Here is a 24,516-nt window from a genome sequence, read left to right as displayed (position 1 = left end):
TGTTTAACTTCTAATGGCTAGTTTTTCTGCTGTTGGTGACAGTAATTGTGCGGTTACAGTGAACAATTGTGAAAATCTGATTTAAACCACCAAGCTTCAGCTAGTCAAATTAACCACCAATCTATTAGGTTGTAAAAATTGAGTGACTTCAACTAATAAACAAAAAGCTATTTTAATAGAAAGGCAGAAAGAGATTTCATTCCCCTTCCCCATAATCTCCAGTGACTTACTTCCATTTTCATTATTTCTCTGTAGCAGCCATCTGTTCTCAGCAATTGGCACATTCCATTAAGGCCAGAAAGCTTAATAAAAATCTGTAGCCACAGGAAAAACAAACTGCTTAGTGGAATAGTATATTTTAGCAAGAGGAGGCAGAAGGTGTTTAATCTCCACATGTCACTTTTTTTGGTCAGCATTTCCATCAAGGACAAATGCTGCTTATTTGAACTGTAATGGGTGCTTTAAAAAAAGCCCCAAACAGATAAAAACAGAACTGGGTATTTAGTTGATCAGACAGTGTAGAAAAGGGTTTAGCTGTGCTTACGTAAACCTAGAATAAATGGGAAGTTGTGGCAGAAGAAAAATCTCACAATTCTTTAGAGTAAGTCACTGAATTAGGATCAGGAAGCGGTAGTGAGGGGGTAATGTGGCAGGTTTTTTTTATTTATCTCTGTGATCTTCATTCCTGTTATGTAGCTGTAAAAGACACAAAGAGGACTGCCATCTGAAGAGGGGACACTGCTACTGGAAGGAATTTTTTTTATTTTGTTTCGACTACGGCACACCAGCACGGCTACCTACCTGTAAACAAAAGCTATTCAAGTTCACAACACTCAATCCATCGTGGCTCTATTATAACCTAGTTTCAAAGATAATTGGACAGCAGCAAAGTTGGGAAGAAATAATTGCTTATGACTATATTATCCTGATCTCATCTGATCTTGCAAGTAGTGCAGGATCAGGCCTGATTAGTACTTGGATTGGGAGTTCATGTGGCAGTACCAAGTGCTGGACCACTGCCTTCTTTCACTGTTATGGGCCTTCCATTGTGAAGTAACCAATACTGCATTGGACTTTCTACCTGAGACCCTAGTTCTCCCTGACTACAAAAATCATCTCCAAACTGACCCCAATATTATTGATAATTCTGCTCACAAACAGAAGCACTTCAGGATTGCAAGGGGAATTATTTCATAAACTCCTCTGCAAAGTTGTGCAAAAATAAAAATGGGGGGAAACAGCAGCCAGTTCTGTAGGATTGCTTCCTTTTGCAATGCTTTGCTACGCTGACTGGTGGAGTATAGTATCCAGCATGAAGCTCAACCGTCTGCCCAACTGCAACTGCAAAACACTGCCCAAAATATTAATCCTGGCAAGAGAACCCAGATCATACCTGTCTACAGTGTGGCCCAAGTATGGAATTCATAGGAAAAGGAAGGAAGCAGCTGGGTAGGAGCCAGGCTGAAATGGGGTGCCGAGAGCAGAAGCAATTTAAAAAATAAAAAACAAAAGAAGAAACCTGCAATGAAATCTGAGACAAAAACAGAAGAAGGTTACCTGAAAACAAAAGAGGAAAAAATAAAATAACAAAAGCCTACAGCACCCGGTATTCCCAGGCGGTCTCCCATCCAAGTACTAACCAGGCCTGACCCTGCTTAGCTTCCGAGATCAGACGAGATCGGGCGTGTTCAGGGTAGTATGGCCGTAGACATTAGCACTCTCTGTTGCCGCTCCTTTAAAGCAGGAACCGAGAGAAAACGCGCCCCCTACACGTACATGGTAAACCTTGAAATACCTCGCTTTCCACAAAATAACCATAAGCACAAGTGATGGCAGCAAAGTAAAGCAAATAAAATAAAAATAAAAAAACCCTGGACTGCATCACAAGGAGCATGAATAGGGCTTTGTTTCTTTGAGAGCTAATAGGCAGGCATTCTCGAAGACAACCGCTCCTGCGTGACGTCATCCAGATTGCGCGTCGCCCCGAGGGCTTTCCAGTCGAGCGACGCCGTGGCTCGCAAAATGGTGGCGCCCATCCTGAGCGCTGCGCTGCATGGACTACGGAATGCTAGGCCTTTTAGTACTTCTGGTGAGTGGCGGCTGTCTCCTTTCCACACTGGAGGATGATGATGGAGGGAGGGGCGGCGGAGTGGGGGCAGGAAGCCGTTAGTCAGCTCTTTTTTGGGTAGCTTGTCCTCCGTTACTGATGGACTCGAGACGCTTAAGTTCTCTCTAGCCCTGATAATTTAGGAATCCGAGGGGAAATGTTATTGGACGTCTGAGTTTTGTATCTGATGGTTGTGTCGTGCCCTGAATGGCCAATATAATAGTCAACTCCCATGCAAACCTATATGAGCTCAGAGGATGGATAGCTGTGGAATATATTCATGTTATGAGGAAGCAGCACATTTTCTGACTTGGCAAGAAATAAGTTTAGTCTTCTTTGCATCTTTGAAAATATATGAAGAAACACAAAAAGTGGTATGCCACTCTCATTTTGCACATTCAGTAGTGAAGCTTTAAACATAGTTTATTGCCCCAAAGTCTGATTCATTCGTTTCCGCCCCATCTGCTGTTGGAACAGAAAGGTGGAAATGCAATTGGACACAAGTTTTTGTAAATGTTTTAAGTATAAAACACGTCTGCGTATTGCCATCACTTTTGTGTCTGCAGTGTTTACTAGTGTCTCTTTTCTCCCCACACCCATTACTTCTGCTATCGTTTGAATGGGACAGGCTCAAATAAAATGTCGACCAAACCTTCTATACCCTTTTTTGCTAATTTATTTTAGCTGTTCTCTGGAAAGTGGGAGTACCTCTTGGGCCAATGCCTAATGAAGATATCGATGTTAGTAAATTGGAGGTGCTAGAAAAGTACCGTGTCTTCACTCGCTACTTCAAGGAAGCAGAGAAAGCACAAAAGAAACCTCAGTGGTGGAAAACCTACAGGAAATATGTCACTCCAAAGCAAGGTACACCATTAGGGGGGACAGAAAAGTTCAGTCCAGTTTCTTCTGCTCCTCTCTTTCGTATGAATAGTTTATCTTCATGTGGAAAGTTCAATCCTATGTGTGCTTTGGGGGGGCAAGTGCCTGAATGCCAAGTACAGGAAGAAAAGTAAAGCAGGGCTATCACATTGTCTCTGCTGATAGACTGTCACCTCGCAGCAGCCATTCCATTTGACTATCTGAACAGTTTCAATCCCATGTGGTCACTGTAAAAATTGTGACTTTTAAAAACCAGTGCCTGACCCTGTTGTTTGCCTCCTGCCTCCCCCTCATTTTAGATGAGTGTGAGAGCAGAGACTGTCTTGCTACTGATCTTGTGAACTGCTCTGGGAGCTTTTTTGACTGAAGAGTGGGAGTAAAAATATTATGACCTTGTCCCTGAGTAAACGAGCATAGAATTGAGAGCAAATTATATGCCTATACAGTGGTACCTCGGGTTAAGAACTTAACTCGTTCTGGAGGTCCGTTCTTAACCTGAAACTGTTCTTAACCTGAACCACCACTTTAGCTAATGGGGCCTCCCGCTGCCGCCGTGCCGCTGCTGCATGATTTCTGTTCTCATCCTGAAGCAAAGTTTTTAACCCAAGGTACTATTTCTGGGTTAGCGGAGTCTGTAACCTGAAGCGTCTGTAACCCGAGGTACCACTGTATTCAACTGAGTGAGAGCACAGGAGAAAGTTAACAAAAGGCAATAAAAACTGACTGTTCACCTTTTGTTGTTAAACTTTAAAGAGAAATAGAACAGAAACAGTAAGCAACTGAACTGGAAACTCACAGCCTTCCAGTGAGCCTGAGCAATGGTTTTTTTCATGCATTTTAAATAGTTATACATGCACATATGTGGGTGTACTGGGGTCCTGCTGCAGATTGGAGGTGCTCAATAAGTGCCAAGTCCTAATGGGGACACTTTCTACTTACCTTGGGATATCAGGTAACTTTTAAGCTTTGCGAGTATTAAGCAACACCATAAGGCAAGGCGTCAGCCACCCAATTTCCCAGGCATTTATAGATTGTCCCTCTAGCGAAACTAGAGGCAGAAAGTATGTAATGAAACTTACTTTATGTTTTCTCTATTTTTCTAAAAACTATAGATGAAGAGGCAAAGATCGACATTGGGCTACCTTATTCTCCACCACCATGGAAAAAAACACTTAAGGAGAGAAAAGCTATAATGAAACAGAATCGAGTGGAATTGGAAAGAGCATCCCACCTCCGGAAATGTATGTCGGTCACAGCTTCCGCCTCATTTATTCCCTTTCTCTTCACTAAAGCTTATCCACTCAGTATTTCACAGTGCTGCGTTTCTGTTTGCAGTGTTGATTCCACTTGATGATGTCAGAGCTGAATGGGAGAGAACCTTTGGCCCATCTCACAGGCAGCGAGTGGCAGAACACTATGGACTGTACCGGGACTTGTTTGACGATGCCTTCTTTGTTCCCCAAGTTCCTTTAAGGGTGGAATACAATCAGGATGATGAATACGTTATGCCAGTTTATCATGGGAATATGGTGACACCCACAGAGGTATTGTACCAAGTGTATAAGCTTTGAGGGGAAGAATATCCTGTTCTTTTTTTTTTTAACCACAACTCATCTAGTAAACATTTTGCGAAAACAGATTCTCGCGAGTACTTTGCCAACTGCCTTGCTCTCTCCCACCCACTCAATGGCATCTACCAACAGCTTCATTAGTCTAATTGTTGTGATGTTTATCAATAATTACAGTGTTCATCAGACTTAATTTCCCGCTTAATGTAGGCAGCTAATCTGGGAGTCGGTTTACACCAAGTCATTTTTTTAACTTCAGAATTTTCATGACTCATAGTGATAATTAGCGTTCTTTGTGATTTTGGTCCTCTTCTGTCTGGCTCTATTGAATGTAATTTTACCTTATTCATTCTTGATTATTTAAAAAGCTACATATTATATGCCATTTTCCCCTCTTCCTTCTGGAAAAGAGGATGTTTTCCTATATCCCTTTTTGGTGAGACCCCTGAAGTCGCTTCAGTGTGTAGTATCTGTGTAGCAAATCCTGTATGCCAGTAGCAAATCCTGATCTTCAGGCTATTTTTAATTTTTTTTCCAAAAGTTTCTTGTTCTCCGCTTTTGTCAGTTATTAGTTTGATATTAAAGCATGCCCGTTTTTATGATCTTTCTGCAAAGATAATAATTGTAACTAGTGTGAATTGTCTAGATCTGGCTGGACTGATAGAAGCTGGCAAACAAAAGATGGGGTGAAATTTAAACTACAGTGGTGCCTCGCAAGACAAAATTAATTCGTTCCGCGAGTTGTGCCATCTTGCGATTTTTTCGTCTTGCGGAGCGCGGATTCGCTGGGTATTAACGGCTTTAAGAAAAAGGAAGCAAACTCGCAAGACGTTTTCGTCTTGCGAAGCAAGCCCATAGGGAAAATCGTCTTGCAAAGCAACGCAAAAAACGAAAAACCCTTTCGTCTTGCGTGTTTTTCGTCTTGCGAGGCATTCGTCTTGCGAGGTACCACTGTAATCATATTTGGGAGCATAGGCAAAAGTCTTGGCTACTTTGTAATCATTGCTGTATTTTTCTGTTTAGGCTTTTAACCCTCCCAGAGTCTCATTTGAAGCGGATGAAGGATCCTTATGGACTCTGCTGCTCACCAACCTAGGTGAGTAAAGGTTTCTTCACCCTAGGAATGGCCCAGATTTTATTTTTCTGAGAGGCTACTAGTTAATGTGCAGGTTCTGCAGTAACAGCAGAAATCCTGGTTGCAAAAGATTATGAAGGAGTTGCCAGTGGAATGGTAAAAAATTAAAGGTGCTGAGTGATCTGGAGCTTTTAAAGCTTGGCCAAGCTAGGACAAAGGAAAAGAATCATTTGTGCAGCCAGAAAGAGCACAACAAAGAAGCATTACATAACTGTACATGAATAATGATAATTTAATTGAGATTATGTTTATGTTATACACACAGATGGGCACCTGCGTGATGCCGATTCAGAGTATCTCCACTGGCTGGTGTGAGTATTGGCTACTAATCCATCTTTGCACTGGCATCAGTTACCAACGTTACATTTGGAGCTGAATCCCAATATTCCACTACTGCTTTCAAGCAGACTTTCCTAGTTCATGCAGCAACTGACAGTTGCATGAATGCAGAGGTCCATAGCATACCAGATTCTCTACCTTCAAAGATCCTTCTTCTCACAATGACTTTTCTACTGTGAAGTTCCTGCACACCTACCATGGGTTGTGGAGGTTTCTGTGACATGTCCTAGGATGCAGAAACTCTTCTTGTAGAGCCCTAATGAGACTGTGCAGGCCTTCTGCAAACTGAAAGCACACGTTGGAATACTCTTCTGACCATGGCAGTACACTGTATGAGTAGGTTGATAGCAGGAGGCCAGCCAACATTCAACATTACTGTTTTTTCTCATCAAGATGCCCCAGGCTTCCATGGAGCATGGTTTGAGGACCACTGAGCTGGAGCCTTGCTTTTATATATTGAGCCACTTTCCACCCCTTTTGCTTGTACTGTGGTAGCCTTAGGGAATTCGATTTAGAACGAGGGCAAGTCTTCACCTCTTCAGATGTGTAATGGCCATTTGAACTCCATATACCATACAGACAAACTCACTCTTGACAATCGTATTTTAACTCAACAGGACAAACATTCCAGGAAACAAAATGGAGATGGGCAAGGAGATTTGCCATTACTTCCCCGCATTCCCCGCCAGAGGAACTGGATACCATCGCTTCGTCTTCCTTCTCTTCAAGCAGCTCCATCCCATTGATTTCACTGAAGATGAGCGGCCTGTGCCATGGTAACTCTTCCCATTTTGCACAACTATGGTGGAATCATTGGGTGCTTCCAGCTTCTTTTGCAAAAGGAGCCACAGGCTTATTTCTGAAGGTAGAATTGTGAACTATCTAGTATTCTCTGAAACATAAAAATTAGGTCAAATAACAGTACAGCCAGAATGTAAGGCACAGCTCAAGTTGAAAAGGGTGGGGATGGGGACACTTAAGTAAAAAAGATGTGTCCAGGAATAGATTTTAAGAGTTGGAAACCCACTGAAACCTCACCTATTGTAAACAATTGGGCTTGAAGTCAAGAGGAGCAATTGCTCTTGCATGAGTTTGTTACTTCTGTGTGATAGTCTGCCTTCCAAACCATTGCTTGCCATCCAAATAAACATCACACAAATAATTTTTCTTGCTTTTCTCCCAAGAAGCAGGCGTCTTTTAATTTTGTGACTGCAGCTAATTTCCCCTTATTTTTCTGGAAAGAGAAGGAGCATGGAAAACTAATTGCTAGAGATAATGGAAGGAACAAGAAACACAGCTAGCCTTCCCTCTAACAAGAAACGGTGTAGCCATGGGTGAATTTGATGCAACTCCCTCCTTCCAGGGAATAGCTCCTACATTTATATTAAAAGTTTAAACTAGTTCTGAACTGCTTTCTCACCCAAGGAATCTAAAAAAATAGGCCTTTTTCGAGGCTGGCGGTGTGGGGAATGAAAACCCCCCTAAGCCCTACAGACTTACCATTTCAGTGGTTTCTTTGGTGGAGCAATTGCTACCTGATGGATAGAGAATATTATTTACCCTTCTATGTGTCCGTTTTACTCTACTGAAGGAAACTGGTGGCGGCTTGAACAGGGTAGTGAAGGTAGCTAGAAATAACAGCAGAAGGGTTCCATTGGATCTCTGTCCTCTCATCTTTTCAGCCACAGTCTCCAGATGAGAACGTTCAAGACGTTCGACTTCTACAAGAAGCATCAGAGTGACATGACACCTGCAGGACTGGCATTTTTCCAATGCCAGTGGGATGATTCGGTTACACGGGTCTTTCACCACCTTCTCGGTAAGTAATGGACCGTACATATAATTTAGTACTAAAAAATAAAATTAGTAATCATACTTTTTTTAGTAATAAAAAAATTATGACTGGAGTACATGTCCAGTAATTATGCAAGACCAAAATATTTCTGAATGCGTGCTAAATTTAAAACTTGAGAAAATTGGGGAAGAGTGCAATAGAACTTGATAAAAGTATACAGAATTGGGAAACTTTTTCTTCCACCCACTGAGTCCCAAGTTCCCAGCCAGAGAAGGGAGGGACTTGTTCTGAACTGCTTGGAGAGGTGATTATTTGGATAGGGACTTCAGGATCCTTGTGGAGCAATGAGGTTTTGGAAGCTGCTTACCACAAAGCCCAGTTCATACAACAAGTATTGAAATAGCATGTTGGGAAGTACCTAGAGTACTTCATTTAAAGCTGCCTGGGACAGGGAAGCTTGCAGACCCATAACAGTTTGAAGCCAGCAAAGCGTCAGTATTTGGACAGCTGGATTGGAGCTATGTGGTGGGCTGGATTTCAATTTAGCAGGAAGGGCAACTGCATTCTTGTACAGGTCTCCGCAGCAGAAAAGCTAGAAATCATTAGGGCCAGAGCACGAGGAAATCATGTGCTGTTAGTGGGCCAAAAGTCGCCGTTTTCCATTGCAGATCATCAGTGTCTTTGAGCCAGAGGATGCTTCAGGTTGGTGCTTGTGGAATTTGTAGATGTTAGGATGTGCTAACTTCCAATCTGCCCCTTGCAGACATGAAGGAGCCTGTGTTTGATTTTGTGCGTCCCCCTAAATATCATCCACCGCAGAAGTTGTTTCCACACCTCCAGCCTCTGAGGTACCTGGACAGATACAGGGACAGTGATGAACCTGCCTATGGCATTTATTGAAATGTCTTGATACTCCGCTTGCCAACGGGACCCTGGACTGAGTAGCCATGGTGCAACAAAGAACCCTCCCAAGCAGTTCATATCTCTGATCGGAAAATGGAAATATAAGAGGCAGCTGGATTTGATTTGAATCATCACTTTTATTTACTTGGAAGAGAGCGGTGCAGCTTGCATCTATCTTCTCTATATCTTGGAGACTCTGTCCTTGCGATGAAGAAGCAGGCAAGCTGTGTCCAGAGGTCCAGGGCTATTCAGAAGCTGAGTTTCCGCCTCACTTTCTCAGGAGCCAGATGCCGTCCATCAAGTGTTCTGAGCAAAACAGTTTTCTTTCTCTCTCATCAACTGCTGGGCCATTTCAGCAAAATAGCCTCACCTGAATGGGATCAGATAATGCATGAAATATAGCAAAGCATTGAGTTGTTACTGAAACGATGGGTCGTGTGCTGTCTTTAAAGTATGAACAAACATTCTTTTAAATTCCTGCTGAAAAATACTTGTATTTGGGGAGAAGCAGATGGGAGCAGTCAGTCTCTTAGAACTATCTAATATATCAACTGCTTCAATAACTTCAAGCAGCCTCTCCCAACCTAGTGCCCTCTGGATGTTTTGAATACAACTTCCATCAGCTCCATCCAGCACAGTTATGCTGGGGCTGGAGTTGCTGGAAGTTACAGTCCAAAACATCAGGAGGCCATCAGTTGGAGGAGGTTATTTCTAAGGTCAAGCAGGCATCATACCTTTTATGTTTCTGAAGGGCATCAGTGTTGTGACACCTTAAGGGATGAAACCTTTGGTTGGTGGCCTGAACCTTTCATAAGCAATGCCTGCTTTGTGCAATGCATGAAACAGGCTGTGGAGCTAGTTGATATATGTTTATATGGTTTAAATGATTTGTCGGAATTAAACCAAATGAAATGAATACCAAGATGTGTGTGTTCCTTGCTTTGCCATTAAAATTATTTCTTTTTTTTTTTCTTCATTTGGATACCTTGAGACATACTGGTAAATCGGTTTGAAGAGCTTATTTTACATAGGTGATTTCTTTACCTTCTGGGAAACACAGGATCATCTCATTTCCTCATTTTTCTTTCCATATACAACATGAACCCTTTTATTCCTGCATGGATGACTGCCTACCTTTGTGTATATTTGCAAGTCTGATAAGGTTTGGATTAACCAGTGTGTGCTTATGTTCCTTATTCCAAAATATTGTCCTGCAGAACAGTTCCATAGCATTTCGATAGCAAGCCCACAGTTGAAGAGTGCCCTATCTTTTAAAAAACATTTACTACACAAGTTACTCGTCTGCAGGTTATAAATAGCAACACTGAAGAAGAGAAATACGGGGCTGCATGCTTGTTTTTAAAGAAGAGAATTTGGAAATCTGGGAAAGCAGAGTTTAGAGAGATCGTAAACAGTTGAGTCCCCTATTTTATTTAGTGATATTTAACGCTCATAAACGTATATTGAGATGGGGTGGACAGGTCTATAGGCAAAATAAAATTATTTAGGGTGGGAAAAATCCCTAAGTGTCTTGTGAAGAATGGGGAATAAATTACTCTCTTCTTATGGCTTTTGGCAACAGCCTAGCTAAGAAATTCAGTGTAAGTATGTGTGGAAAAAAGCAAGCTTTGGATCATAATGGAAAACTTACTGAAAGTGTCAGCTCTCAAGAGCCTCTGCCAGGAAATTCAGTTGCAGGAATCAGGGTGGGGTTGGGATAAAACAAGTACTGTATCAAATATACAGTCCTGCGTTTTGGCATAAAGTCTGGTTGTTTTCCTTCTACCTAAAAAGTAATATCAAGAATATAAGAGCATAGCCATTGAGGCTAGTAGCCACTGATAGCCTTATCCTCCTGGGCAACCTGTAGAGCAGGGATGCGGAACTACCACTGTATCATATTCATTCTCCTGGGACTGATGGACTCCCAACAGCTAGAGAGCCAAAGGTTCGCCATCCCTACTGCAGAGCTGGGCAACCTGTAGAAAAGGGCAACTAAAACTAACTGCAGAGGGAAATTCACAGGTGGAAGATTTAAGACTGTGCTTTTGTAATTTAGAAAATCACTATGGGGGGAACTTGATAGAGGTTTCTAAAATCATGACCACTGTTGACAAAGTAAAGAGGAATAAAGCTCATTACTAGAATACAAGAGGATCATCCAACAGAATGTATTGGCAGTAGCATGTTTATGCAGTGTATTATTGTAGAACTCATCACTCCAAGGTTTTGTGATGGATACTGGTCTATATAGCTTTTATAAGTCTTTATGGACTTATTCATGGAGGATAGATCTACCAGTAGTGCTACAACTAAAAATCAAATGTCCATATATCAGAGGCTATATATCAGAGGATAACTGTTGCCATCATACCCTGTGAGCTTTTCAGCAGCATCTATCTGCCTGGTCACTCTTGAATAGTTCTTGTCTTTCAAGACAACTATTCTGTGTTGGAAGAGTGTATGCTGGAGTATTTCATAGCAATTTTTATTAAAAAGAAATATTGTCAGTTTGTTATGAGAGGAGAAACACGTTTCATAGAGACTTCACAATAAAGAGGGACAACAATAAAACATAATAAATCAGGAAAGGGGAAAACCAGGACATAACAACAACAGCAACAACAACAAAAATCATAACAAATGTGAAACCTAACAGCCATTCTGGTTTCCTGGAGTGCACTACCTAATAGAGGCTAATCAATTTATTTGCTAAGATAACATGGAATAACAGGGCAAAAAGGTTTTTAAAACCCATCACAAAAAGCACATCAATTAAAAACATGTATCTAGAGCTTTTCCTAAAAAATGCCTACAAGGAAAAAAAAACAGACACAGGCAAGGATAAGTCTAGACAAAAACCTCTCTCTCTGTTGGCAGTGGGGTGAAGCTGTGGGATGTGGGGCTCAGAAATAATAATAATAATAATAATAATAATTTATTTATACCCCGCTGTGGCGTTTGCCCATTCTTTGGGGTTACGTTTATATTGGGGGAGAGAAAGAGTTAATAGGCTGACCAATAAGAAATCCTGGAGGCGGAGCCTACCTGATTTTAAGGCTCAGCCCAGAGGTTTTGACAGTTAGTTGGGTTGGTTCTTTTGGGAGGGGAGGTAGAGGAGGCAGAGTGCGTTAGAGACAGGGACAAGACTGAGAGGGAATAGAGTGACAGCGTTTCAAATATATTTTTAAAAAAATTGTGTTTGAAATAAACTTTAATCTTCGTTGTTAACTCTAACTGGCTATGACTCAGTACTTCACTGGGGAGCCCTGGGATTTCCCCCACAAAATTGGTGGCAGCGGAAGAATAAAGTAGTGGTGTACAGATCAATAGTCTGTGAAACAACCGTCAAACCCACCCATCTGGCTGGGTTTCCCCAGCCACTCGTGCCGGCTCCTAGGTAAAGGTAAAGGTACCCCTGCCCGTACGGGCCAGTCTTGACAGACTCTGGGGTTGTGCGCCCATCTCACTTAAGAGGCCAGGGGCCAGCGCTGTCCGGAGACACTTCCGGGTCACGTGGCCAGCGTGACATCGCTGCTCTGGCGAGCCAGAGCCGCACACGGAAACGCCGTTTACCTTCCCGCTGGTAAGCGGTCCCTATTTATCTACTTGCACCCGGAGGTGCTTTCGAACTGCTAGGTTGGCAGGCGCTGGGACCGAGCAGCGGGAGCGCACCCCGCCGCAGGGATTCGAACCGCCGACCTTTCGATCGGCAAGTCCTAGGCGCTGAGGCTTTAACCCACAGCGCCACCTGCGTCCCGTGCCGGCTCCTAACAAAATACTAAAAACACGATCAAACATTTAAAACTTGCCTAAATGGAGCACAGATCTTGTTGCACCTTCAACTGAGCCTGCAAAGAAACTGGAAGCCCGTCATCAGATCTCCTGTCTCAGGGCTGGATTTGGGTTTGATGAGGCCCTAAGCTACTGAAGGCAATGGGGCCCTTTATATGTCCAGCTGTCCTTTGTCAACAACAAATTGTCGCTGTTTTTGTGTTGAATATATGCTATATGGTAATTTATGGACTTAATAGGTATCTAAAGCCCTTTGCACATAACAAAATACAGTGGTACCTCAGGTTAAGAACTTAATTCATTCTGGAGGTCCTTTCTTAACCTGAAACTGTTCTTAACCTGAGATACCACTTTAGCTAATGGGGTCTCCTGCTGCCGCCGTGCGATTTTTGTTTGAAGCAAAGATCTTAACCAGGGGTACTATTTCTGGGTTAGCGAAGTCTGTAACCTGAAGCGTCTGTAACCCGAGGTACCACTGTATGTATTTTATCAAAGTGCATCAGCTTTTTTTCTTTTAAATTTTTTTGGGGGGCCCAAGAGAGTGGGGCCCTAAGCTATAGCTTCTTTAGTTTATACCTATATCCAGCACTGTCCTGTCAGAGGAGCGGGTGGTATTTGAAAAGTTTGCCTTTCACACGGGCACAAGGGAGCCAGAAACTGAAAACTCTGTTCTTGCATGGAAAGGAGATGCCAATAATCTTTGCTCTCCCTGCCTCTTTAAGAGCCTGGGGCCTGATGCGCCTTGATTTGGCCCAGCCCTTCCTTCTCCTGAGCCATCTCCAGCAGCCTCAGCCTTTTTTTGGCGGCCCTGGGTTTCACTTTCTTTTCCTCTGGGCTTTGTAAGTGGCGCTTCTGCCGCGCGCCATGGCTTCCCCAGACCCGCAGAGGCTGGAGGAGAAGCTGACGTGCTGCATTTGCCTGGATACGTTTAGCACCCCGGTGACGGTGCCCTGCGGGCACAGCTTCTGCGAGAAGTGCATCTGCGACCACTGGGACGGAGAGGAGGGCAAAGGGCCCGCCGCCGCGGGCTACACTTGCCCCTCGTGCCGCAAGAGCTTCCCGGAGAGGCCGGAGCTCAGCAAGACCGTCCTGCTCGACAGTCTGGTGGAGCTGCTCCACAAGCAGGAAGATGGCGGGCCGGCTTCCCGGACGGAGCAGGCGGCCGCTGCTCGGGAAAGGAAGTGCCCCAGGCACGGCCGGCCCTTGGAGCTGTACTGCCAGACGGAGAAGCGGGGCATCTGCTGCGTGTGCACGCTCAAGGAGTGCCAGCAGCACGGCAGGGCCCTCGTCGAGGACGAGCGGAAGGCCAAAGAAGTAAGCTGGGAGCGGGGCACAAGCATTTCCGGAGCCGGCCACTTGGGGCCATGGCAACATAACATATACAGTGGTACCTCGGGTTAAGTACTTAATTCGTTCCGGAGGTCCGTCCTTAACCTGAAACTGTTCTTAACCTGAAGCACCACTTTAGCTAATGGGGCCTCCTGTTGATGCCGCGGTGCCGGAGCACGATTTCTGTTCTCATCCTGAAGCAAAGTTCTTAACCCGAGGTACTATTTCTAGGTTAGCAGCGTCTGTAACCTGAAGTATCTGTAACCTGAAGCGTATGTAACCTGAGGTACCACTGTATATAGTAAAGGTAAAGGGACCCCTGACCATTAGGTCCAGTTGTGACCGACTTTGGGGTTGCGGCACTCATCTCGCTTTATTGGCCGAGGGAGCCGGTGTACAGCTACCGGGTCATGTGGCCAGCATAACTAAGCCGCTTCTGGCAAACCAGAGCAGCACACGGAAATGCCGTTTACCTTCCCGCCAGAGCGGTACCTGTTTATCTACTTGCACTTTGACGTGCTTTCAAACTGCTAGGTTGGCAGGAGCAGGGACCAAGCAACGGGAGTTCACCCCATCATGGGGATTCGAACCGCCGACCTTCTTATCGGCAAGTCGTAGGCTCTGTGGTTTAACCCACAGCGCCACCCGCATCCTGTCAACATATATATATATATACACAGTCCAAACCCCTGCGATCTTGGGCAGCTCTTATATATATATATATATATATATATATATATTTGCTTTCGTAGATTTTCACGGGTACAGGAATGCAGGTTTTGGTGTCCTCGGGTGTCTTCCCGTGTAAAAGTTGGGGTGTCTAGGCGACGTTTCGACGAGGTCTCACTCGTCATCTTCAGGCTGGTGCTTTCGGCTTCTTGTTACTGGAACCAGTAACAAGAAGCCGAAAGCACCAGCCTGAAGATGACGAGTGAGACCTCGTCGAAACGTCGCCTAGACACCCCAACTTTTACACGGGAAGACACCCGAGGACACCAAAACCTGCATATATATATATATATATATATATATATATATATATATATATTAGTTTTTTTAACATATCATTTTCGACAGTAATTAAACATACGTTTACATCTTATTCAAATTTTTGACTTCCATCAATTGCGCCTGAAAATTTTCCAATCTAATCTCTCAGTATGCATTTCTTATCTTCCCTATTACATTTCAAACTCATAACCAATATCTCTATCTTTTTCTACTTTGTAACACTGTGTATATTTCTCCTTACAAAACTTCTTGTAGTCCTAATAGCGTAATTTGTTGATTACAGTTGCTCTTCAAATGATTCATATACTTCTCCCAATCATCTGTAAATCTCTGGTCCCGCAGGTTTCGAATCCTTCCTGTCATTTTGTCCATTTCTGCATAGTCCATTAATTTCGTCTGCCGATCTTGGGCATCTCTCACTCAGCATGGGACCAGGCTGTTGATGGACAGGTGTCATGCTGGCCAAAGGAGCCTTCGGGGATCCAATTTTAAAATTAAGCATTCCCCCTGGTGCATTAGTTACTTGGGATTGGGGGACATGTCCCTGCACATTGTAGTTGTCGTGGTGCGCACCTTACTCTTAAAGGATTTATGTTGTTGGGGGCAGAACACTCACCTGTCATCATCCTCTGTCTCAGATTTGGAATGAAATGTCTCAACAACAGTTATTTTAAATAATGGTGATGATTATGATAATTAATAATAATTTATTATTTATACCCCGCCCATATGTCTGAGTCTACTCAGCCACTCTGGGCAGCTCCCAACAGAATCTTAAAAACATGATAAAGCATCAAACATTAAAAACTTCCCTAAACAGGGCTGCCTTCAGAAATTACTTTCTTTTGAAAAACTGGTCAAAATCTTTCTACAATTTCTACTTTTAGTTAAGTATTTTTATTTATTTACTTGATTTAACTGCCTCCCACCCCTGGCTACGCCCATTGGTGACGCAGAGACAGCTTAGGTTGTGTATATTGCGCCAATCTCAGCTTTGCTGCAGTGGAGAAATTTTCACTTGCTCAATGTCTGCCTGATTGACTCATGACTCTTCTCAGACACCAAATGCTTTATAATAATAGGTTTGATGCAGTAAGGCCTTTATCTCCACCGTAGCCTGAGATTTAATTCATTCCGTATGAGGGATGGTCTGGCATTAACTCTTGATGCCGCCACCAAGCTACATTTCCTCAACTTCTGTAGGAGAAGCCATGAAAGTTATAAAGCAGGCATCACTTGCCGTACAGTGGTACCTCAGGTTAAGAACCTAATTCGGTCTGGAGGTCTGTTCTTAACCTGAAACAGTTCTTAACCTGAGACACCACTTTAGCTAATGGGGCCTCCCACTGCTGCTGCGCCGCCGGAGCATGATTTCTGTTCTCATCCTGAAGCAAAGTTCTTAATCCAAGGTACTATTTCTAGGTTAGCAGAGCCTGTAACCTGATGTGTCTGTAACCCAAGGTACCACTGTATAGATATGGAACATTTTAAGGCTAGCTACGGCATAACGACTTTGCTGTAACGATACCAAGCAAGAATCCTTGGCTTGAATATACAGCCAGGTTGGAAGACATTGCTAGACCCAAATCATAGCCTATGGGCTTTTGTTCAGCACTGCTCAATACAAACTTAACAGTTTGGGTTAGTCTGGACATCATGGCCCTTTCTTACATCCTCAGTGAGTTATCACTTCCTATAAATTGGCTACCTTGATGCCTACACTGACTACCTTCAATCTAATAGGGTGTTATATTAACAGAACTCTGGAGTCTTTCCAAAGGGATGAATGAATCTTGGAAGATTCATCTGGGGAAATCTGCTGCCCCTCTTGGGAAGGTGAGGTGCAGGGGCCGGGTGTGGATAGGTGAGATTGAAGTGCTTGCCTATTAAATTATTTTGAACTCTTCGGCAGGAGTCCGTAAGAGCAACCCTGGAGAAAACTCGAAAGGAGGCAGAGCCTATCAGAGAAGCAATCCAGAAACTGGAGCAGCAGATAGACAATATCAAGGTAAGGAATTCAGAGAGCGTCATAATGACGAAAGTGCCTCCCATTGGAAGTGCTTGCTCTCCATTGACTCCATTTGGTACCCAGCATGGCTAAAACTCCAGTTGCTGAATGAGCAAGTGGGCCTTCTGCATTTGTGTCCCTTTCCTAACAGCTCAGGCCTGCAGTGAATCCTTTGCCAACCTGGTGCCCTCCAGATGCTTTGGATTACAACTCCCATCAGCCCCTGTCAGCCAGTCAAGGATCACAGTCTCTCTCTTTTTGCCTGCCTCCCAACATTTTTTTTTCTTATTTCCATTAAGAGGGGCACCTAGTATCCAACGGAATGCAGAGCAGCAAGGGAAATAGAGGCAGCTACAGTGGAAACAACTGCATTTTGTTGCCCTTCCTTTTTCATCCAGGGTTCCTCGGAGAAGTTAAAATCTGGAGTTGTGCAGAAGTTCGCTTCTCTTGTGGAAGCCTTGAAGGAATGCCAGAGGAAGACAGTGGAGAAGATTGAAAGAGAGCAAGATGCTGCGCTTGGCAAAATGCAAGAGAACTTGGACCAGCTGCAGCGCCAACTGGATGGTCTTACCCAGCGCAACGAGAAGGCAGAAGTGCTGCTCGCTTGTACTGATGATATGACGTTTCTGGAGGTATGTAATGTGTATACTGATGGCATTTGGGCCAGATCTTTATATCCCCACTCCCAGGGGACAGCTTTAATAAGTGGGTGGTCCTGTCAACTTGTTAAAGTTGGTTCATGGATGAGAGATAGTGACCACGAAGGACTGAACTCCAAGTAGTTCAATCCTGCTTTCTGAAGGGATCGGCTGTGCCAGTGAGTTCTTACATAGCCAAACCAAGCAGGATTGAACTCCCCGCCCTTCAGTCTCTACGTGCCCCACACCTATGGTTTGGGGAAATGTCGTGGAAGGCAAAATGGGGAGAACCAGTGGGCCAAATTTGGCCAGCAAGCCAGAGGCTTCCCAACCTTAAAATAAACCATAGCTTAGTATTACAGAGTGGGAGTTGCTGCCTGTTCTGCTCCCTATTCCTGGCAGCTAACAAGCTCTTAACTGGAAAGTATCTTGAATATCATAACTAAGCCTCTGAACCTTGGCAACCATAGGCATGCAGGAGTTCTGTTTTTATTTAATTCTTAACAGTGATACACTTTGAATGCTGTGTAAAGATAGTCCCAGACCCTCAGAAGTTCTTGAAGTGTGGAAGTCCTGTCATACACCAGTGTGGCTACAAACTCTTATACTTCAAAGTTTTCTGTGAAGTGGGGATTCCGCCCCCCCCCCCCAGCATTGCACTGCATAGTAAGCTAGGAGAGCAGTGGTATGTTTCACGCCATGTGTACAGCATGCAACTGAGATTAGAAAAGAGGGTAGGCTCTTTGACCTTTCTGTGGGACTCTTCATAATTGTAAGCACTTCTCTAGCCTTCTCAGCTAGGAGACAGAGAGAGGAGAAAAAGGATTAGCTAGGCCTAATGGTCAGCAAGTTGAGACAATTGAAAAACAATTTGGCTGCCAACTCCAGAGCAGAGTTTAGAATGTGAATCACCCACCATGCCAGAGGGGGGGACATCTGAAGTTGAACTGTCTGGAGGGGAATTCCATTGATGGGGCCGTCAGTCTTCAGAGAGACAGGCAATTCGTGCAGTAAGAGGGGGTTATTGTAGCAAAATGGCTTTGCCCAAATGGTTACTCACAGCAACATTTTGTAGCCAGCAGCAGCAGGGAATTGTGTGGTTTTCTCATCAGACGGCTGTTGTGCCATTGTCCTCCTTTCTGTTTTGAATTTTTTTTTACGAACTGAACAGTCTCAGATTGGCAAGAATGCCCTGGCACACCACTGTATATAATGAACACACTTGCTTTTATTTGCTTTTATTTTAAACTCGTTTTTCAACATAGTGCTCAAGGTGGCTTCACAAAAGGGACCCAGCAACGTGTTCTTGGTGCATTTGGATTTCTGAGCAAGTGCTATGGGGACCACTAAGGCAGGCAGAGGAGGGGAAGAAGTGGGAAGGGGAGCATGTGTCCTGCTTTATAGCTACCTCTGCTTGAAGGGCTGGCTGGTCCAAGTCTAGTTTAGAGACAATGAACCACAATGAAGGGAGAGGCAGGGTCTTGGAAGTTGCATCTGGACAGCAAACTGAGCAGGGACACAGGTCACGCTATTAAGGTCTTCCCAATTTATTTTTATTTCAATGAATTGCAATTATGTCCAGATGTGCATATATTAACATATTTTATGCAAATTTGTGTTCGTTTGTTCCCTTCTTTGGCGATGCATTTCCTCCTGCTTGACAATATGTAAGTGGCCATTGTAGAGTACCAAACTAAAGAATTCCAGGATCGACCCAGTTCACTTAAATAAGCTGAAGTTAAGCTCCATTCATGTACGTCAACGGTCAAACTTTGTGATTCCTACATTTCCTGTTCCTTGTAGGAACTGCATCATCTTCCTCCTCTTGGTAACTTAGAAGTTATTCCACCTGTTGAGTTTGATTTGGCCAGCAATGTGGATGCTGTCACTGAACTCTTTAATGAGGTTTCCAGGCTTTTGCAAGAAGCTCAGTCAAATTCCTTGAGTCCACCAATGACTGAAACAAAAGGTAACCATTCAGCTGTTTTATGGAGTGGTGAAAAATTCAAGATCACCTGTGGAAAGTCTGTTGGTCGGTTTTCTTTCTAATAAAGGCAGCTGGAGGCAGCCTTCTCTGACCATAAGAGGAGGAGATTAGAAGTGTCTGCTTCTAGTTGTAAAAAGCGCAGGAAATTGTGGTTTTGTTCTCAAATCGGGATTCAAAGCCATTCAAATTGGGATTCAAAGCCATTCAAATCGGGATTCAAAGCCAGTCTTCAGATCCTGGTTTGAGAACAAGCTGCAGTTGCACAAACCACAGTTTCCCACATTTGGATGAAAAGGCAAACTGAAGCTTGTTGCAAACTGAAATTCTGAACTGGACCAGAACACGTGGCCTTTATCTGGATTTCACCTACTCATTTCAGCTCCTGACTTTGAGGCAACCCTTTATTTTGGGCCTGGGCAAGGTGAGCAGCACAATACCAAGGAGGGTGGGGAGCGGAAGGGGGTGGCAGTGAGAGCACCCCATTCATCATTGGTTTGGGCCCACCATTGGCTCCAGCCCTGCCCACCAGTGGCATGCAGCCCCCCAACAGATTGCCCCCGAAGGAATCTTGCCCTCAAAGGAGAAAACCCTTCCTTTTGCACCTACATGACACCAAACAACTCATACACAACAGTCCACAAGTGTGGTCTTTTGTGATGCATTAGGATGAGAATTGTAAAGCTTGCTGCACACAGAAAAGTGATTTTAGAAAGTTTAATAATTTGATCATACATCAGAGAGTATTTGTGCTTTGTCTTCTTTCAGACCATGAGAGATTATTCCTTGGGAGCACCTAAGTGTCTGGTTATTATGAAGAAAAACACTGTGGAATGCCTTTAAGTACACTGCTGCTGCTGCTTTTTTTTAAAGAGAGATATTTTAAAATATATCCAAAGGCCAGCTTTGAACCTTGCTGCCTGTGTGTCTTGTCCTCACCCCTCCCGAAAAGGCTCCCCCAACCCACTGCAGAGTCTTGACTTGTCTACCATTTTGAAATTGTTGTTTTTAAGGTAAATGAGTTTCCTTCCTGTTTTAAAGTTTTCCTTGCTTATCTCTCACTCTGCAGTCTCACCGGAGCCAAAGGTAATTGTGAGAAGGGCCGGACCATGCCTTCCAGACAATGAGTTAAGAATGTCTTTTTTAAAAGGTAAGCGACTTTCTGGGCTGCACGCAGTTACTTAAAAAAAGGAAGTAGGGTCACAAGTGCATAAATATATTCAGAGCTGCTTACTTTGGGTCCTCTGTCAGAATCATAAATTTATTTCTTTGTGTGTGCGTGTTCTGTTGGTTATAATAATATTCCTGGTGGTGGTTGACCTGAGGCGGGTGAGGAATTCTCGCATAAACAAGTCTATTCATATGAACAGCATAGCATGGAAGTTGCAAAGTCACACAAGAATGTAGCTCCTCTTCCCTTCCACTTATGGGGTGGAATTCAAACTAGCGCTGAGGAGATCACTTGTCAGTGCAAGCATTTTTGCTTGCCTGTTGGAATGATTTCTCCTCCCCTGTGCACTGTTGTGGGGGTTCTCCTACCCTTACCCCGAGCTGATTGAGGAGGGCACACTGCGCTAGTGGGGCTCATTGTGCTGGCTCCCACTACAGCACCTATACTGTTTAAGGCAGTCCATGATTTTTGTTTTTCATGCAAAGGAGTCAACATTGCAAGAGTTTGCTGCTCCCACATTACACTGCTCATGCAAGTAAGCAATTGCCCACATCAGTAGTCCTTTTAAAAAAGAAGCATAAATGTGCTTTCAGATCCAGGAGTTCAAAAAGCTTCACAAAACTGTGGAGCCATATTGGAGGCAGCCGATGCACACCTATAAGTTCTGCATTTTATTCTCACTGTCTCCCACATACCTGTGGAGGAGGCGGTGACCAAGTTTCCCAACTCTGCTTTTGGGGGCAGCTGGGTGAGTTCCCTGTTAAGATCTCTAGGATCCTCCTTGTTGAAGAGAAGCTTCTTGCGCTTAGATAAGCAGGAAACCAGGAAGCTATGGAGCAGATGTTCACTTAAATCACAAGGAACACAATTTATCTGTTAAACTAATAAATGGAACAGCTCCTGTTTTCTGACATGGGTGGAACATGGATCAAAGAGAAAGCACTTAGGACTGGTAACTACCGCAAACAGTTAGTAACTCCTTTCAGAAATCTGTGGACCAGAGCCAATGGACAAGGTACAATCTTTTGTATATACTTGCACATAATGCCTGTGTACTTTCCTTGCCCAGGCTTCTGGTTTGCATCCCTGAGGGAAATAATTATTCCATTAACCTTATTTAGGCAGAAGGCTGATCAAAGGGAATGTTGCATTGCTGACAACAACTGACACCCCTCATAGGCACCCTGGCACTGAGCCGGGATTTCTCATAGGCCATTGTGAGCAAAAAGTGATGTTTAAATAAAGCAGAGCCTGCCGATCCTAGAGATCTTGCTCCAAAGGAAATGGAAGGCCCCTACTTCCCTTGGCTTTTATTTGACGCCTCTAAAGCCAACTTCCACTCTCCCTCAAGTGCGCACTGATACTTTCTCCTTGCTGCTTTGGTTAAATGCCTTCCAATACTAAAAAGCTGATATTTCGTTCTTAGAACAGAGTTGACAATAGATTAGCTCTGTTAGGAGAGAACAACAGAAGAAATTGCCAAAATGCCACTTCAGCAAAGCCGTGGCATGTCTGATATTATTGATTGGGGACCTTTTTCTCTAACTGAAGAGGAATTAGCCAGTTAAAAATGAGTTAAAGACACTTGGGTGTTTTTTCTCCCACCTGACTTTGATACCTTTGTCTCTCCTGCAGATCAGCAGAATTTGACCTTTGATCCAACCACAGCTAACCAATACATGCAGTTGTCGGATGAGAACCGGAAGTGCCATCACTCTCAACGTATTCCAGGGTCGAGGCCAAAAGACCCACAGAGGTTTGAGCCATGGCAAGTCATGTGTGTCCAGAACTTCAGCCAGGGCAGCTGCTACTGGGAAGTCAAGTTATCTGGCCACTCGGTCATCATTGGTGTGGCTTATGGAAGGTTCCCAAGGAAGAAGCGGGCTGGCCGCACATTCACCATTGGGCTGGATAAACTCTCCTGGGGCCTGCACGTCCAGGAAGACTGCTATATGGCTTGGCACAACGCCGAGTGCATTAAGATAAAAAAGCACGTGTGCAAATTCATTGGGGTGCGGTTGGATTGCAACCAAGGAGTGCTATCCTTTTATGGCGTGGATGACAACATGACACTCCTCCACACTTTCAACACGATCTTCACAGAGCCCCTTTTCCCAATCTTCTGGCTTTGCGAAGGCATAGCTGTGACCCTCTGCCAAAAGCCACAGGGCAAAGTTCGAACTGATGGGGTGCCTCCTGTCTTGCAAGCAGCTGCTGCTGCTGCTCCTGCCACCACAGTGGACAAACTGCCAGCCGAGGAGATCACTCTGAAACAAGGAGAGCAACTCTCCTGAGATCTCAAGGTACTTTGTACTCATCTTTCCCCAGGGAGATGCAAGTCCCCATTTCTCATCTCAAGGTGGGACAAGTGTGCAAGAGGGATTAAAATTTGGGGAAGATGATTGGGAAACTGAACTCCGGCTGTCATGGCCACTCAGTGCTTAGTGTGCTGTGCATCCTGGTGAAGAATACGGCTTTCTGACAATCTCATCTCATTAAAAGCTAAGCAGGAAATGAAGAGGAGCATGAAAACAGAGTAAACAGAGTTTGTAATATTTTGGCCTACTTACGCAATTATTAGGGGGCAGGGGGATGACTGGAGGTGGACAGAACTAAATTGTTTTTTTTAAAATAAATAGTTTAAAAAATTTAAATGGCACAGTAGGGACTTGAAACATTACATTCTCCACTATGTATGTACAGTACTGCATATGTATAGCTTTCCATACAAGGAAACTGAACTCTTTGGTTCAGAGAGGTTGCACTGTTTTATGGTGTGAGTTTAAATTGTGATGGAAGGAGTTCTATTTTACTTCTCTGTGCAGGCTCAACATGTCGTAACTGCTCACGTGTTTGTTGCCACTTTCTCATCAGCAGATTATGGTGGGAATGAAAACTTGCCAAGTTGGTTCCTGTTTTATTGTTCACCTTTTAAAAAAAGTTTTATTGAGAAATAAAGCTTTCTAAGCAAAAAGGAAAAATAAGCTTACTAAATAAATTTCTTATTTTATTAGAATTCCCTGTTCTAGCTGTGAGCTAGAAAATTGTCTTCGCCCCAGGGAAGAGTATCCAAGAAACAAAACTGATCTGGTTCTTAGTAGGGTGACCTTAAGCTCACAATTGCCAGGGACTGGGTATCCTACACTACTGAACCTCTTGGTCTTGCTGATCAAAAGGTTGGTGGTTCGAATCCCTCCGATGGGGTGAGCTCCCATTCCTCTGTCCCAGCTCCTGCCAACATAGCAGTTCAAAAGCATGCCAGTGCAAGTAGATAAATAGGTACCACTGCAGCGGGAAGGTAAACGGCGTTTCTGTGTGCTCTGGTTCCGTCATGGTATCCCATTGCACCAGAAGCGGTTTAGTCATGCTGGCCACAGGACCCGGAAAACTGTCTGTGAACAAACGCCGGCTTCCTTGCCCTGAATCGAGATGAGTGCTGCAACGCCATAATTGCCTTTGACTGGACTTAACCGTCCAGGGATCCTTTACCTTACACTTTCAGTGACCCCTATTTTTTATTTTGTTTTGTGTACCGATTAATTCCCTCAAGTCCATGAGCTTTTCTCATCGTTCCACAGCTTGGAAAAAAGTACCATCCTACTTGCTGAGTTGAAGGTTGGTTAAACAAAATCTCTTCAGATTTCCTGTGCATCTGATAAATTCTGATTTGGTGGATAAAATCAGAGGCGTATGACTACTGGGCTTCAAAGTTCCACAGTGACCGATAGCCATTGATAGACCTATCATCTCTGAATTTGTGTTTTCCAAACTGTTACTGGCCATCACCGTCCGTTCTCTGAAATAAGGATGGAAGAACAGCCTGCTGGGTCAGGCTAATGGCTCATCTTGTCCAA

General features: G+C 43.9%; 2 protein-coding genes across 2 annotated transcripts; both read left to right on the top strand.

Moving 5' to 3' along the window:
* The first annotated feature begins 1,966 nt into the window (after nucleotides 1–1,966).
* On the top strand, nucleotides 1,967–9,642 carry MRPL38 (mitochondrial ribosomal protein L38). Its single transcript, XM_081899839.1, has 9 exons — nucleotides 1,967–2,089; nucleotides 2,792–2,971; nucleotides 4,099–4,227; nucleotides 4,322–4,530; nucleotides 5,578–5,650; nucleotides 5,955–6,000; nucleotides 6,646–6,804; nucleotides 7,711–7,847; nucleotides 8,587–9,642. Exons 1-9 carry the CDS (start codon nucleotides 2,023–2,025, stop codon nucleotides 8,721–8,723), a joined length of 1,137 nt encoding a protein of 378 aa, XP_081755965.1. The 5' UTR covers nucleotides 1,967–2,022; the 3' UTR covers nucleotides 8,724–9,642.
* Nucleotides 9,643–12,970: 3,328 nt separating this feature from the next.
* Nucleotides 12,971–23,139, top strand: TRIM65 (tripartite motif containing 65). Its single transcript, XM_081899727.1, has 6 exons — nucleotides 12,971–13,835; nucleotides 16,774–16,869; nucleotides 17,268–17,501; nucleotides 19,311–19,476; nucleotides 20,561–20,641; nucleotides 22,298–23,139. The coding sequence occupies exons 1-6, from the start codon at nucleotides 13,386–13,388 to the stop codon at nucleotides 22,954–22,956; spliced, it is 1,686 nt and encodes a 561-aa protein (XP_081755853.1). The 5' UTR covers nucleotides 12,971–13,385; the 3' UTR covers nucleotides 22,957–23,139.
* Nucleotides 23,140–24,516: the final 1,377 nt, after the last annotated feature.

The sequence above is a fragment of the Podarcis melisellensis genome (assembly GCF_964234715.1).
Source record: "Podarcis melisellensis genome assembly, chromosome: 2".
NCBI classification, from domain to species: Eukaryota; Metazoa; Chordata; class Lepidosauria; order Squamata; family Lacertidae; genus Podarcis; species Podarcis melisellensis.
Note: the sequence above shows the minus strand (reverse complement) of the source record. Positions and strands in the feature narration are given on the sequence as shown.